Source organism: Grampus griseus, assembly GCF_964374135.1.
Source record: "Grampus griseus genome assembly, chromosome: 2".
Lineage (NCBI taxonomy): Eukaryota > Metazoa > Chordata > Mammalia > Artiodactyla > Delphinidae > Grampus > Grampus griseus.
In genome coordinates this window covers 67,535,692-67,552,261 of record NC_139018.1, presented here as the reverse complement: position 1 = coordinate 67,552,261, position 16,570 = coordinate 67,535,692, and the positions used below count along the sequence as shown (strand labels likewise).

Below are 16,570 nucleotides of genomic sequence, written 5' to 3'. Positions count from 1 at the left end.
TTTATGTTGGATACCAGTTGTTGGCTTTTTATTTAACTGGTCCATAAAATCTAAGCCCCTGGGAATCATTGCTGTGAATACTTCCTTATAGCAATGAAACATTCTGCAAATAATTTATATACTTTATGACAAACATGGTATGGTAAGGTATTTGTTAACTTTATTTTGGATATTATTTTTTAAGATTTAATCCATGGTGGTATGAAGAATAGCCTACAAGATACAGAAAAAGAATAGGCAGAATTAGGAGGGAAAAACCTTCCTGGAGGGATGGTCTTTAGCACCAAAACTTGGGTGAAGCTTCTTTATTGCCTATACCCTATGTTTGGGATCTTTAGAACTTTGTCTTTGCTCTATCCCAAGCTTTCACATCTTTGTAGGTAGTCAGAACAGATAATCTAGTCACTAGAAAGTTGATTATTAGATTGTTTTGGTAACCTAAAAGATTATTCTTTTTTGTGAACTTATCAGAAACACTACCAAAGTTACAAAAGAAGCTGCTGGTAGCAACTGCAGCTGGCAAGAAAGAATTTGACAAAGAATAAATTATAGAAAGGAGAGAATGAGGAGTGACAACTAATGGGTATGGGGCTTCTTTGGCGGGTGATTAAAATGTTCTGAAATTAGACAGTGGTGATGGTTGTACAACTCTGCAAATATTCTAAAAACCAGATTGTACACTTTAAAATGGTGGATTTGCAACTCTTGATGTTCTCGAGCTTACAATTTTTCCTTCCTTGTGTTTGCATCAGTAGATATATTTTGCATTTTAGAAACTTCTGAGAAATTCTTTTAATCTTCCCTATAGTTTATGCATGATAATGAGGAGGAATATTAGCCTTGATAAGACAGTGAAACACAGTTTCATTTTTTAATAGACTCAGCCTTCTCTTGAGCTGTCTCATCACAATTAGATCTTGGTTTTTAATAACTAGTAATGCTGTGCTATTTAAGTCTCACGTCTCCTCATCTCATGTCTACTCTTAGAGGAACTTAAAGCACTCTAGAAGGAAGTTTGTGAGGCATTTCTGTCAGGGCAGCTACTGGCTTCTTCTATGGAATATTGACACAGGCCACAGAAATGAGGAAAAGATGGAACTGTGGAATCAGCCTGTGAATAATTGAGAGGTTATAATAGCTCTCTCCCCTTGGTTGAGATTTTCAAAATGGCTTGTGAGGAAAACCTAAGTTATCTTTGTAAAGCCTATTTTAGCACTCAAAACAAATATATATTTGACTCACAAAAGCTTTGAAAATTGTGTTTATTAAAAGATCTCTTTGACACCAAGAAAGTATTTTTGAAATATATTACAAATATATAAATATGTAATTAATATATAAATATTAAAAAGCTATAGCAAAATACACATCCCTTCTTCCATCCCCTCTTTGCTTCCTAAATTGTTATCCTTCCCATACATGTGTTTGCATAGTTTTTTCACAAATGTAGATACCCACAAACTGTAATCTGTTGAGTATGGTAAAAATTTTACATAATTTACCACTAAAGTATATATTTTATTAATTCACCTTATACCCCGATTTCCACTCCTCATGGGAACTGTTGCTCAGTCTTTCCTTTTCCCTCTCAGTCTTCTCCTAGAATTTTATTTTGAAGTCAACAAGTTGTCCCATTCCCTTTTAGACACTGAGATATGTACTTCATCTAGCTGTTCCTCTGAATCCCACTTCACTACCTGGCTCAAAGAAGGTGAAGGAAGAAGAATTGTAAATACATAGCTAATAGTGCGTGCGTGTGTCTGTGTGTTTCCCATGCCTATTTTATCCTTAAGTGAAGCTTTGGGTGAAATTTTCGTGTGTGTTTTTTGTTGTTGTTCTTACAGCTCAGTTCCAAGGAACAAAAATCCATTTCAAGAGGTAAGTTCATATAAAAATCCTCTGTCCCTGAAATGGAAGGATGAAAGGTAACCAAGCAGTCTTGAAGAATATCTTTGTCCTAAACATAGCTTTATGATGACTACTGTATGGCAGTCTTGATAAATCCAATTCCATGTACCTAAGATTCTTTATAAATGACAAATTCAAAGATAACTTTTGGAAAAAGCCCTTTGGATTTATTTGGTATTGTTTAATTGAAGGATGAAGTTTATTTTCCTCAGAATTGTTTCTGAAAAATCTCCACTTCATTTTACTACTCGATAGAAATTAGAAATTTATAGACTTTTCTAAGAAATAAATTTCTTTATAATTGAAGTAGCATCAGGCACTTAGGTAAAAAAATACTAGCCAGCAAGGGATCACATCCTAAGTTGTGGAATGGGCTCCAGACTATACCCCATGTTTGAGAGTTAAAATACTGTTTTAACTATTTCTTTTAACTTACCTATTTTTATTCTGTTTGCATTTTTAGGCAATTGTTTTTGTGGTGGGAGGAGGCAACTACATTGAATATCAAAATCTTGTTGACTACATAAAGGTACATTTGACCTTTATATTCTTTTATCATTTGAGGTTTCACAGTTGTTCCATGTCTTTAACATACTAACATTCTCTGGTGGCTCCCCTGATTCTTACATAACCCCTTTTCTAGAGGTAGTTTAAAAATCCAGCAGATAGGGAAAAATGCCCATATGTTCATTGTTTTCCTGTCACATTTCTGGCCTAAAATTTTACTTGATTTGGAAAATAATGTACCTTATTGATGTAATGTACTTTGCAGCTATCTTATTTTGACTTTAAATGTTTAGATACCTCAAATAAGCCCCTGTTCTAAAAATGTCTTCCTTGGTGAGATGATTTACCGAACCCTATTTACCTGAATAATAAGCACTTTTCTCTCATCTTATTGACCTAAGTCAGCAACATACTTCGAACAAACTTGGAATGTCTGCTTTTTCAGCAAACAGGTGCTTTAGAGGTAGCACTTTAGAAGTGGTGTGCTATTCAAAACTGACAGCAGCAGGGAGTGACAGACAACTAAGCAAAAGAATATGAAGGGAAGGGTGTAACTTGAAGAGCAAGAACACCATTTAAAATGTAGAGGCAACAGAACTAGTGACTGTTGCAATGACATTTTGTAATCTTCATTTAATTCACTTAATATTGAATAATGATTATTCCTTATGTCCTGTATTACATAAGACTTCAATAAAGGTAGAGGTTTTGGTACAGCAGTAGAAAAAAATACATAGGCAGATGTCACAGAGCTTCAAAACCACCAGGTACCTCCAAGGATCCTAGCTCAGTTGCACATAACATGCTTCAGAATGTGAACCACCACTAAGATCTACACCTTGGTCTCAGGGGAGCATCCATCTTATACTAGGAGAGGTCTTTTATACCCCTCTCTGTTCATATAGCCAGAATCGGGCTGCATGACTAGGCTCAAAGGCAAAAACCAAGGGAACATAACAGAAACCAGGTGTAAACCATCAATCTGTATAATTTTTAAACAGTGCTGACAAACTAGTGCAAGTTGTCCCTTGGTCTGTCTGTGAACCTTGGGCAGGACTATATTAATCTATTTCATTCAGATTTGGCCAAGGGTCAACAACATGATTGGTTCCAGGTGTGTTCCCAAGGATAAACACAGGGTTACAACAGACCAGCTGAAATTAATCCTGTACTTATATCCCATCCTTGGTTAAGCTTTCTTAATTACATTTGTCAGCATTCTTTCTGCTTTTTTCTTTTCTTTTACATTATAGGACAGAAAAACAGGAAGGATAAAAACCAAAATACTAACAAATACTAACCATTTGTTATACCTGAAATGCAGGTATAACTTTAAAGAAACATTGCAGTTTACCAGATATTCCAGTGCAAACTTGTTTTTAATCATGTATAGGCCTCACAACTCTTACCTCTCTCCACCACAGAAATTTTAATTTTGTGAAGTTGAATCAATGTAACAATTAATTGTTTATTAACTAAGTCTAGTTCTTTCTCTGATCAATCACCTCCATCAGAACAACATCAGGGTTATTAGTGGTAGATATGTAAGCCCACCAAGTTATTCTTTACTTGGTTTCAGGTTACAAAATATTTTTTTTACCTTGATTATTACCCTCCACCCACTAAAACATGGTGTATAGGCAGTAGGGCACATGATACTATGACTCATCAGACATGTAACGGGTATTTTATGTCCCTGTATCCAGGCACCTTTCTTAACAGATCATCACTCAGGTTCATATTTACACAATGGTCTTTGGCTCTTTTGTTGAACAGATTCTTTTGTATGCCTTTGAGCAGCAACAATATCCTAATTTTGCCTCCCAAAAGGGGTCCTCTGAAATATATAAAACCTGTAAAATGAGAATACGTAAAACAAAAGGAAGCATTAGAATTATTCTAGGTGTTTATCCCCTAGATGTTATTGGCATCATCAAAACATAGCACGTGAATAAGCCCAGATTAAATCCTTCATAAACCTCCAAGAACCCATCTTGGACCTTCAGCTTCAAATAAAGGAGGCTATTTCTGCAGGTGTTATGGGCATCTATAAATATAGGTAAGAGTATTATTCTCTTGCTCTCAGCCTCTTGCAAGGTACCAAGATAATATTAGCTTTTTTTTTCTTTTTTTGGTATTATTTACTTATTGGTTACATTGCTAAGAATCAAGACTTCTCCATCGTCCATGTGTCATTAATTCTTACCCAGAATTTGGCCCTTGGTTTAGAAGACGATCAGATTCAGCAAGACGCCTGATCCATAGAGCTGGCAACAGTATGAGATTGGCCAGTACTTTCCCCTTTCTTCATTCCCAGTCATAGGAGGCAGGTTGGATAAGTGCAAGTTTATAGGACTGTGTTATCCACTGGTTAGTACAGATGCAGAAACTATTAATCCCAGTTTACACAGATGAAAAGAAGAAACATCCCATTCCATCATTCCTCAGACAGATTTAGAGGTATTGTCTTGATGTCTTGTTTGCAGTTAATCCTTTCTTCAGACCTTATAAATGTGATTCATGTCCCTGTACTACAGGATCAGGCAGAGAAAAAGAAACATTTTTAGAAATACAGGAGAAATTTTTAGTGGTTTCTGTGTTACTACCCCACTTCCTCCCTCCCCTGTTTCTCCTACAGTATCTCAACAACCTCTTCGCTGTTGATTCCCCCTTTAATTAAATGCCTGTTATGTTTTAACACACATTCTGTCATGCAAGCCACTCTTTCTGTCTCTTATTAGAAAGAGATGTGCTTAATTTAGAAAGCAGATGTTTCAAATGTCAGTTTCAGTTTTCAGTCAGTCCACTACTTTGTGTTTGGTAAGGTATATGATGTCGGTCTATTGTGTATGCTTCTTAGCATGCTGTTGAACTGCACCTGCAGCAAAATGGGTTTCTTTGTCAAGTGATGTATATAAAGGAAGTCCAAATTGAAACAGTTTCTGCTGTGATGTTAAAGGTGTTAAAAGTATTTGCTTTAGTCACCAGGTGTGTAAGTCCAAATCCAAAATGAGTGTCTATTCTGGGTAAAACCTATTGCTGTCCACCTGGAACCATAGGTAATAGGCCAGTGTAATTCTATGTAAACATGTATTTGGAATTGCTGGGTCATAATAACTGTGTTTAACCATGTGAGGAACTGTCAGATTGTTTCCAAAAATAATGTAAAATGCACCATTTTACATTCCCACCAGCAGTGTATGAGGGTTCTGATTTCTCCACATCACTGCCAGGACTTATCCGACTTTTTGATTTCGGCTGTACTAGTAGGTGTGAAGTGGTGTCTCATTGTGGTTTTGATTGCATTTCCATGATGACTTAAATGATGTCAAGCATCTTTTCATGTGCTTATTGGCCATTTATATATCTTCTTTGGAGAAATGTTTATTGAGATCCTTTGCCCATTTTTTAATTGGGTTATTTTGCCTTTTTACTACTGACTTGTAAGAGTTCTTTATATAATCTAGATACAAGTCCCTTATCTTGATATATGATTGCAAATATTTTCTCCCATTCTTTGATCTTTTCACCTTTTACCTGGTGTCCTTTAAAGTACAAACCTTCATTTTTTTCTTTTGTTGTGTGTGCTTTTGGTGTCATATGTAAGAATTCTTTGCCAAAGCCAAGGTCATGAAAATTTACTCCTGTGTTTTCTTCTATAGGTTTTATAGTTTTTGCTCTTACATTTAGATCTTTGATCCAGTTTGAGTTAATTTTTGTATATAGAAAAAAGTCCAGTTCATTCTTTTACATATGGCTATCCAGGTTATCCTAGCACCATTTATTGAAAAGACTATTTTTCCCCGCTGAGTGGTCTTGTAATAGAGGGAGGCAGTATGCAGCCCTTAGCACGAAGCCTTTGCTGGGTGCTGTTACTGGGCAACCCATTACCAGGCAACAGTTACTGAGAGACCACTAACTAGAGCCGGGGTTAGGAGGTCCCGCTCAGTCATTGGTCGGCAGAGTGGTGGTCAGGCGGAGCGAGGTAAGAGGCGGATCCTGGCCTCCTCCCTGGGGCCCTCCAGCTCACCTAGCCTCAGGCCAGTGGATGAGCTGGAGGGCCCCAGGGAACAGGCTGGGGGCTGTGTCCTGCAGGGCTCTAGAGCCCTTGCCAAGGCCGCCCACTGGCCAGGCACAGGCCTTGAGGTGGCGGTGAACCTCTCCCCCATCCCTACCTCCATGACCTGATGGCGGTGGCAGTCTGCATGGGACACAGTCTGCGGGACCTGGCCCCCGCCATATGGGCGGCCTGAGGAGCCTGAGGGCCAGTTGAGTCCTGGGTGCCTGGCTCCCTCAGTGATGACAGCTGGGCAGGGTCTGGGGACCTGGCCCTGAGGGAGCCACCAACTGAGATCTGCCTCCTCTTAGCCAGGACCTGGACCTTGGAAGGTGAAAGTTGTGCCTTGGGACCTTGCCCTTTCTTGTCAGAACAGAGAATAACATTTGTTTGGTGGAGATTTACAGGAACATGGTTACCTAACCATGACCTGACCTCAAGAACAAAGGATCTGACACCAAGAAGTTTGCAACAACCAAGCCCTCCCTCACTTCTCCTATAAAAGGGTCGCTGGAGCTTTCAGGGAGTTTGGGGTTTTAAAGGCATGAGCCACGCATCTCCTTGCATGGCCTTGCAATAAACCTTTCTCTGTTCCAAACTTCGACGTTTTGGTATTGTTTGGCCTCACTGTGCATCAGGCTCATGGACTTGTGGTTTGGTAACAGTCTTGGCAGGCTTGTTGAAAATCAGTTGACCATACATGTGTGGGTTTATTTCTGGACTCTCAACTCTATCCCATTGATCCATAAGTCTGTCCTTGAGCCAGTACTACACTGTAGTGAGTTTTGAAATCAGGATATATGAGTCTTCCTACTTTATCCTTTTTCAAGATTGTTTTGGATTTTCTGGGTTCCTTGCAATTCCGTATGAATTTGAGGATCAGCTGTTAATGGCAGTTGGATTCTGATAGGGATTGCATTGAATCTGTAGATAAGATGAAAATACTCCCCAAAACTTAACACTATTAAGTCTTCTAATCCACGACGTGGAATGTTTTTCCGTTTATTTAGATCTTTTTCTTTCAACATTTTTTGGTTCCTTTGCAGTTTGTTGTTATTTTCAGAGTTTAAGCTTTGTATTTCTTTGAGGTTTATTCCTATGTATTTTTTTATGCTATTATGGATGGAATTGTTTTTATTTCATTTTTGCAACTATATAGAAATCTGATTGTTATATATTGATCTTGTGTCCGGCAACCCTATTGAACTCATTTATTAGTTCTGATGGTTTGGTTTTTTTTTTTGGATTTTTAGGATTTTCTATATACAAGATCATGTTATCTCTGAATAGAATTAGTTTAACTTCTTCCTTAACCTATCTGGAATGTTTTCCTTGCCTAACTACCCTGGCTAGACCCTCCAGTACAATATTTAAGAGTCTGGAGCAGACCTCTTTATCTTCTTCCTGATCTTAGGGACAAAGCATCCAATCTTTCACCATTAAGTTTGCTGTTACCTATGGGTTTTTCATACAGCCATTAATGTTTAGTAGCTGCTAAGCCATGTAGTTTAATTATCCTGAGAATTCTTTGTTTTTTAATCCTGTTTGGTCTTACTGTTTCCTTTGTTCTGAGTCATCTTCATCTTCATCTTCTTCCTATCATTCAGCCCCATTCAGGGGAAACTGAGCTAGTAGGTCTATGACAGCCTCCCTCATGACATCGGAAACCCATGTTAGTGCAACCTTGTAGTATGAAACAAAACTTACGGCTTATGCCTACAAGAGACTTGTAATTGAGAATGTATGTAACATGGCACTTGATTTATACCAGTTCACAAAACAACGGGCAAGTGCCATTTTTGTTGGGAAGGCAAAGAAAGTACTATGATTCTAGGTGATTTATTTAGTAATGATGTTAGTCTAACTTACAATGTAACTGCTATTTGGTATAACACTGATGTATTTGATAAAAATTAAATGGATTGATTTTTAACAAGACATTTGATAATACTGATATCAATGACCAAATGTATTGGGAATTTTACTTAAAGCCACCACAAGTTGTTCTTTTGATGGAAGGTGATTGGCTAGAGAATTAACTAGATTTAGTTAATAATTAATTGTTACATTGAATCAAGGTATTAGTACATTAGTTCAATTTTTAATGGAAGGAAGAAATATCAAATTTGTGTATAATTAAGAATAAACTTACACTGAAATATTACTAAACTGAGGTGTTAAAAATTAAGGCTATACCTACCTTACTGGATGATCAAAAGATTATAATTTTTGTGTTTATCTTTGTTTTTATATTCTATAAATGCTATAAAAGATGAAAAATGATGACAAATAATTAGAATTAAGCAAGCTTGTCAAGGGTGGAGAGGGAATGTACTTATATAAGCACAAGATTAATCTCAACTAGTTAATATACCCTGTGCTAATGTTAGGCCAACCCTGAATGAAATGTATTAACTAGTGTTTAAAATAGGCCTGTGCTAGGGTCCAAGCTAGACTAGGGGGCAACTTGCACTAGCTTGTCAACATTCTTTAATGGAAAATGTAAAGATTGATTTGCACCTGGTTTCTGTCATGTTTTCTTGTTTCTGCTGTTAAGCCTATTCACGCAGCCTGATTCTGGCTATGTGATCAGAGAGGTATAAAAAACCCTTCCTTGGACAAGACTGGGGCTCCACTGAGACCAGGGTTATCTCCACTGTATCTTGGTGGTTCACAGCTGAAAATGAAATGTGTCATATTACTGAGATGGGGTCCTGGGAGCTGTGCCTAGAAGTTTTGGACCCCTCTAATGTTTCCCTATGTACTGTGACCTCTACCCTTTTGTGAGTATAGCCTCAAGAATCCCAATTATATGACCCTATTTTATGGCTGCACATACCATCTCATTTTGAAGAAAAGGAGAGTGAGGTGTGACTCTCGTTTTACTTGTTCTCAGAGAAGGTCAGCTAGAACATTTATTCAGCCAGCGATGTTATTCGGCTCATACATCACAGAGAAATGTCCTTATCTTGTATTACAAAGCTGTCATTCTTTTTGTTCCTGATTAATTAATCATATTTGCTTTGTTATGGAATAAACTTTTTACTTTACAAAAAAAACTTACGAATTTACATTCAAGTTCACAATACATGTAAGAATTTCAGCATTAAGAACTTACCAAAATTCTCCAGTCAAAAAGTTTGACTGCTTGTAATTGGGTTCCAACATTCTGTCAAAATTCAGAATGAAATTCATAGAGTTACAGAATGGAATAGGGTTTATTAAGACATAAATACTGTATTATCACAAATGAGTCTGAAATGACAGTCCATGCTACTCACACCATATCCTACTTTCAGCGTTAACAAAACTTGAAGAATGTTTTCTTCAAGTAGTTACAGATCTTACATTGGAAGAATGTTGGCCTAAGATTTTATAAATAATTGTGGCTCCCATGAAATGTGTCAGTAATCACATTCCTTCTATTTTCAGTGTAAATGGCACTAGAAGGGTACCTACCACCTATATTTTGAAGAAAAAAAAAAACTATGCCCATCTCACTCCTTTATTCCATGTAATTTTAGGATAGACATGTGTACACTAAAATCCAATACTCCCCCCCAAAAAATTAAAACTTTTAAGAATAACCAAAAGTCTTATTAGGTTTAACCTCTCTTCTTGGGAATATTGAAAATATTACTTGTTACTTGTATCTGAGTTCTGTATCTGATTTTTTTACAGGGGAAACAAGGCAAGCACATCTTATATGGCTGCAGTGAACTTTTTAATGCTACACAGTTCATAAAACAGGTAAAGTGTACTTTTTAGTTTGTTTCTGTTAACATACCCTAAGTTGCTGTTGATATTTTTCAGAAGAGAGCAAGATAATCATGTTCATCTGAACCAGCTGAAACTAAAAGCCATAGAGCTAAAAGAATGTAAGGTTGTACCATGGACAACTATAAAGGAAACTCTTATAAGTAACATTATTTCCATTATCCCAAATCTATGAAAAGGTAAATTTAATTCAGAAAATTTTTAATTGGAGTAGTGTTACTCACTTAGGCTAAATTCATTTCAGCATTTCCTTGACATACTGTCCACATTTCTGACTTTGCCGAGCTGAGAAATTAAGTAACCTTATTAAGGGGTTGTATGTGCTCAGTTGATACAGCAGAATTACATTCACCTTGAAAGTTAATGACAGCAGTAGCTGAGGTGTACAGAGTCTTTACATTCTTTTACTATTGTTTCCATGACTGTTCTCAGTAATTACATTAACTTCAACTTTTTAAAGCTTAAACTACCTGAGAGGCTCAATAGGCTGACCAATAATATCCATTCACCCTTACCTTGGCTGCCATAAAAATCATAACTGTAGCCTGTGCTCGTTTTTAGCAGCTCTTCCTAGCATCTTTTTCTAGCACAAGTTTCTTACCCACATTATATGGTTCTTGTATTTTTAACCTTAATGAGGTGGCCCAGTGGTATTGTGAGAATTTCAGACATACAGAAAAACTGAAGAGAATTTGCACTGAACACGTGCATACTCCCCATTAACATTTTATTGTACTTGCTTTATAAGACACCTGTCCATCTTTCCATTCTTCATTCTATTCCTTGCTCCACCTGTATTAATTTCAAAGTAAATTGTAGCTATCAGTACACTTCCCCCTTAATACTTCATTGCCAATATCATTAACTAGATTTCATTATTTGTTTAGTTTGTTGTTGTTGTTGTTTTACCTTTGGAGATAAAGTTTACAATAGTGAAATACACGTATCTTAAGTGTACATTCCTAACTTTGTCAGATGTTTCGTTCACCTGAGTATAACCCAAACCCCTACCAAGATACAGAACCATTACACCACAGAGTTCCTTTATGGCCTTTGCCAGTCAATCCTTGCTCCTAGTCAAAGCCTGCTCCCAAAACACTGTTTTGATGTTTTTCCACCATAGATTAGTCTTGTCTATTTTAGAACATCATGTAAATGGAATTTTTCTTCGTTAGATTAACTAGAAGATTCTCAGTATTAATTCTTTTAATGAAGCAGATGATGTTAATGCTAATTTTCTCTATTTGTTTTCTTCTTTTTAACCCTTGAATTTTATTTTATTTTTTTTGAATTTTATTTTTTTTACACTGGAGGTTCTTATTACTTATCTATTTTATACTCTATTTGTTTTCTGTTCCTTGCTTTCTACTTTTTATTATTTCCTTTGTGTTGATTACTTTGGGTTTACATTGTTCTTCTTTTACTAGCTTCTGATATTGGATAATCATTAAGTCATTAACTTTAGCTTTTCTTTTCTAAAATAAACATTGAAAATCATAAAATTTAAACTCTTGCCAGACACTGCTTTAGCCACATTCTACAAATGTTGATGTTATGTTTTTATTACCATTGTTGGAAATATTTTTAATTTACCTGGTAGTTTATTCTTTAGCCCATGTATAGAGATCTATTGTTGTTTCAAGTATTTGTGGGTTTCTAGATATCTTACTCTTACTGATTTCTAATTTAATTCCCTTTTTGTCATAGAACATTCTATACATAAGTTCATTATTGCAGAATTTATTTAAATTCCTTTTCTGGCCCAACATATGGTCTATCTTGTTAAGCACTCCATATGCACCTAAAAAAGAACATGCATTATGCAGAAGTTGAAGGAAGGGTTCTATAAACATTAATTTGGTCAAGGTAGTTGATAGCATTACTTAGATCCTCTATGTCTTTATTTTTATTTTTATTTTTTTTGGTGTAGTTCTATCAGGTATTGAAAGATTGGTATTAAAATCTCTGACTGTGATTGTGGAATTGTCTCTTCCTTTAGTTCTGTCAATTTCTGCTTTTTGTGTTTTTAAGTTCTGTTATTAGGTACATACAGACTTATTATTGTATATTCCTGATGAATGGATTCTTTTATATGCAGTATTCCTCTACATATCTGGTAATGCTCTTTGTCTTGAGGTCTGCTTTATCTGACATTAATATAACCACCCTGGCATTCTTACACTTAGTTTGCATCTTATAACTTTTCCGTCTGTTTACTTTCAACTTGTCTATGCATTTATATTTAAAGCATATATCTTGTAGGTAGAATATAAGTGGATCTTGTGTTGTTTTTTTTTAAACCATTATACACTCTCTTTTAATTGGAGTCTACTGGTCTATTAACATCTAATGTAATTATTAATATGATTAGATTTAGGTCTAGCACTTTACTGTTTCCTCTTTCCTACCTTTCTTTGTATTATTTGAACACTTTTTAGAATTCCACTTTAATTCATCCACAGATTTTTTTTTTAGCTATATCTCTGCATTACAAATTTAGGGTTGCTCTGTTATGCCACTTGCGTTAAATGTAGAAACCTTGCAACCATACATACCCTCAACATTTATGCTGTGATTGTCATATTTTACATCTACATACATCATTAACCTCATAAGACAGTGGACAGTGTTACCATTTGTGCTTCAGTCATGTTTATAACAAAGACATAAATCTTTGCATTTATATGGATATAAATTCCAGTGCTCTTCATCCCTACTTATAGCTTCTCTTTTTTTTTTTTTTTTGGCTGCATTGGGTCTGCATTGCTGCATGTGGGCTTTCTCTCGTTGCTGCGAGTGGGGTCTACTCATTGTTGCGATGCACGGAAATTCTCATTGCAGTGGCTTCTCTTGTTGCAGAACACGGGTTCTAGGTGCGTGGGCTTCAGTAGTTCTGGCACGCAGGATGTAGTGCACAGGCTCAGTAGTTGTGGTGCACGGGCTTAGTTGCTCCGCAGCATGTAGGATGTTCCTGGACCAGGGCTTGAACCTGTGTCCCCTATATTGGCAGGCAGATTCTTAACCACTGTGCCACCAGGGAAGTCCCCCTACTTATAGATTTTAATTTCCATCTGTTGACTGAAAAACTTCTAGCATTCACTGTAGCTCTGGTATGCTAGCAGTGAGTTCTCTTTAATTTTTTATTCGATGAAAATGTCTTTATTTCACCTTTATTCTTAAATAATTATATATATATATATATATATACACACACACACACATCTGTACATATATACATATATATAAATACTTTTTCTGGATACAAAGTTCTGGTAGACAGTTTTTCAGCACTTTAAAGATGTCAGTCCGCTGTCTTCTGTCTTTCATTGTTTCTTATAGGAAGTCAGCAGCCATTCAGATCAGTGTAAATTTTTTTTTAACATCTTTATTGGAGTATAATTGCTTTATAACAAAGTGAATCAGTTATAATATACCTATATCCCAGTATCTCTTCCCTCTTGCGTGTCCCTCCCTCCCACCCCTCTAGGTGGTCACAAAGCACCTAGCTGATCTCCCTGTGCTATGAGGCTGCTTCCCACTAGCTATCTATTTTACGTTTGGTAGTGTATATATGTCCATGCCACTCTCTCACTTTGTCACAGCTTACCCTTCCCCCTCCCCATATCCTCAAGTCCATTCTCTAGTAGGTCCGTGTCTTTATTCCAATCTTGCCCCTAGTTCTTCATGACCTTTTTTTTTAGATTCCATATATACGTGTTAGCATACAGTATTTGTTTTTCTCTTTCTGACTTACTTCACTCTGTATGACAGTCTCTAGGTCCATCCACCTCACTACAAATAACTCAATTTTGTTTCTTTTTATGGCTGAGTAATATTCCATTGTATATATGTGCCACATCTTCTTTATCCATTCATCTGTTGATGGACACTTAGGTTGCTTCCATGTCCTGGCTATTGTAAATAGAGCTGCAATGAACATTTTGGTACATGACTCTTTTTGAAGAGTTTTCTCAGGGTCAGATCAGTGTAAATTTATATGTAATGCGTAATCTCTCTCTGGTGCTTTCAAGATTTTATCATTATCTTTGGTTTTCAGCAATTTAATTATAATGTATCTATGCATGACCTCTGTGTACCTTGCTTGGGGATCACTGAGCTTCCTGAGTCTATAAATTTATACCTTCACCAAATTTAGGGAATTTTCAGCTGTTAGTTCTTCAAGAATTTTTATGCCCACTTTTGTCTCTCCTTTTGGGACTCCATTTACATTTATGTTTAACTGTTTATAGTGTCCCACAAATCCCTGAGGATTCTGTTCTTTAACATCTGTAAGTTGCTCTGTCTTCAGATTCAATAAGTCTTTCTTCTGCTATCTCCATTCTGCTGTTTGATGTATTTACCAGTTCTTTAATTTTCACTTGGATTTTTTTAAAATGTAGTTTATATTTTTATGTTGAGATTTCCTTTTTCATTCATTGTGAGCCTATTTTTCATTATTTCATTGAAGATATTATCCTAGCTGCTTTTAAAACGTGGCCTACTATGGGCCCACCCTTGGGGTCCAGTGGTTAAGACACTGCACTTCCAATGCAAGGGGCACAGGTTCAATTCCCTGGTCAGGGAAGTAGGATCCCATATGCCATGCGGCATGACCAAAAAAACCCCTGGTCTATTAATTACTACACATGGATCATCTCACTGTTGGTTTCCATTGTCTTTCCCCCTAGAGAATGGCTCCATTTTCCTGTTTCTTCATATATTTACTAATTTTAGATTGTATCCTTTACATTTTGAATGTTGTATTTTGGAAACTGAATTCTATTTCTCTGAAGAGTGTTGGTCAGACCCAAAGTTCAAACTCTGTCTCTTGGGCAGCAGTTCAAATCTCACCTGTTTGTTAGTCTGTACAGTCTGTTGCCCCCAAACTCTTTCCTCTGGTTTTTCAGTCCAGAAAGACTGCAGGTTTTCTGTCAGTTTTAGCTGCCAGTATAGCACCAAGTGTGGCCTGCCTTCAGGCTAAGAGCCACAGAACCAGAGAACTCAGTCCGGGCTATTCCCTCCTTCCAAGTGTTGATTCTGTTCCAGAAGCCACCTGCTTTCAGTTGCTCCCCATTGCCTACAGGTAGTTGGTTTAAAGTTTATAATTTCTATCTGTCTGTCATAGACTTGGTGCAATAGTTTACCCAGCCTTCCAGAATTGAAAGCCTTTTCCCTTCCTTTTAATGATCTTTAGAAATATATTAAATATATTTCTAAGTTCTTTTAGAAATAATATAGAAAAATGAACTGTCAGCAGTAAAGTCACACATGATGTTGTTTTTCTTTACATTTTCATAGTGAAGTAATATTAATTTTTTATTCTCAGATTTTTGTTTTCTATTACTTGAATTTACTCCTATATAATGTTTACACATCTTTTTGCCATGACAGTTTTTAAATATCTACGAATCTTAAACATTTGAGTTAGTGGTGAATATTGAATGAAAATGTATTATTCTAGAAATGCAGTGCATGAAATAGAAAGCCTGGATTTTACCATGATAAAAGTGTGCATTTAAGGTGTTTACAAATATAATTCAAGCCCAAGTTTCTTTTGTGATTAAAAACAGTAATATTTATGATTTTATGTTTTGTTTTAGCTGTCACAACTTGGACAAAAATAACACAGAAGAACCTTAACATGAGAATCTATTTAGAACTTGGATAAATGTAAAAAGTCAAAAGAGCCAGATGTTTCCATTCTTCATATCAATGTCCTAACAGTGAAACTTAGAGTTATTTGTTAATTTTTAAGGAAATTCTATACTTAATATAATGTGTACTGATTAAAACAATAAAGCATTTCAGAAATAAATTTTAACATTGTACATTATCTCTCCTGTTATGTTTGACAAATGAGAAAGAAAGTGCTTTGGAAGGAAGGAAAGCTCTGTCTGAATATAATGTTAAAATATTAATATAATAACCAATATATTATGATTGAAGCTAGTAAAAGTTTAAGAATGTAATATACAAGTGTTATTTCATTGGTTCATGAATCTCCTACATCTCCTAAATTGTATGCATTTTAATTGTAAAACTACCTTCCCATGGTTTGTTTCCCATGTTGCCTCTAGATTTTATAGCCACTTTAATGTCTCTTCTCTGTCTGGCACAGCTACGTACATTTTATCACATAAAATCCCTCCTTTATATAATGTCAAAAGTCAAATATTAACAACATCTGGAACAGACAAATACAAAACATTTATCCTGTAAAGTTCTAAATAATATGTAAAAGTAAGTGTTAAATTTGATTCTAACCTTCCTATCTGCCTGGCACACAGCACTAAAAAGGAATGTTGATCAGTCATATATCTC

General features: G+C 36.0%; 1 protein-coding gene across 5 annotated transcripts in view; it reads left to right on the top strand.

Annotated features, from left to right (window-relative positions):
- Window positions 1-16,053, top strand: part of SCFD1 (sec1 family domain containing 1) — a gene marked incomplete at its 5' end in the record, with an annotated part of 133,274 nt that extends 117,221 nt beyond the window's left edge. For 2 of the 5 annotated variants that reach the window (XM_082647827.1, XM_082647828.1), the window contains 4 exons: window positions 1,845-1,878; window positions 2,372-2,437; window positions 10,154-10,222; window positions 15,850-16,053. In XM_082647827.1, the coding sequence (XP_082503953.1) occupies window positions 1,845-1,878; window positions 2,372-2,437; window positions 10,154-10,222; window positions 15,850-15,873 (193 nt within the window). In that variant the 3' untranslated portion in view covers window positions 15,874-16,053. Of the gene's footprint in view, window positions 1-1,844; window positions 1,879-2,371; window positions 2,438-10,153; window positions 10,429-12,280; window positions 12,366-15,849 lie in introns of all 5 variants that reach the window. The other 3 variants (XR_014296330.1, XR_014296332.1, XR_014296331.1) reach the window with 3 other exon arrangements.
- Window positions 16,054-16,570: the final 517 nt, after the last annotated feature.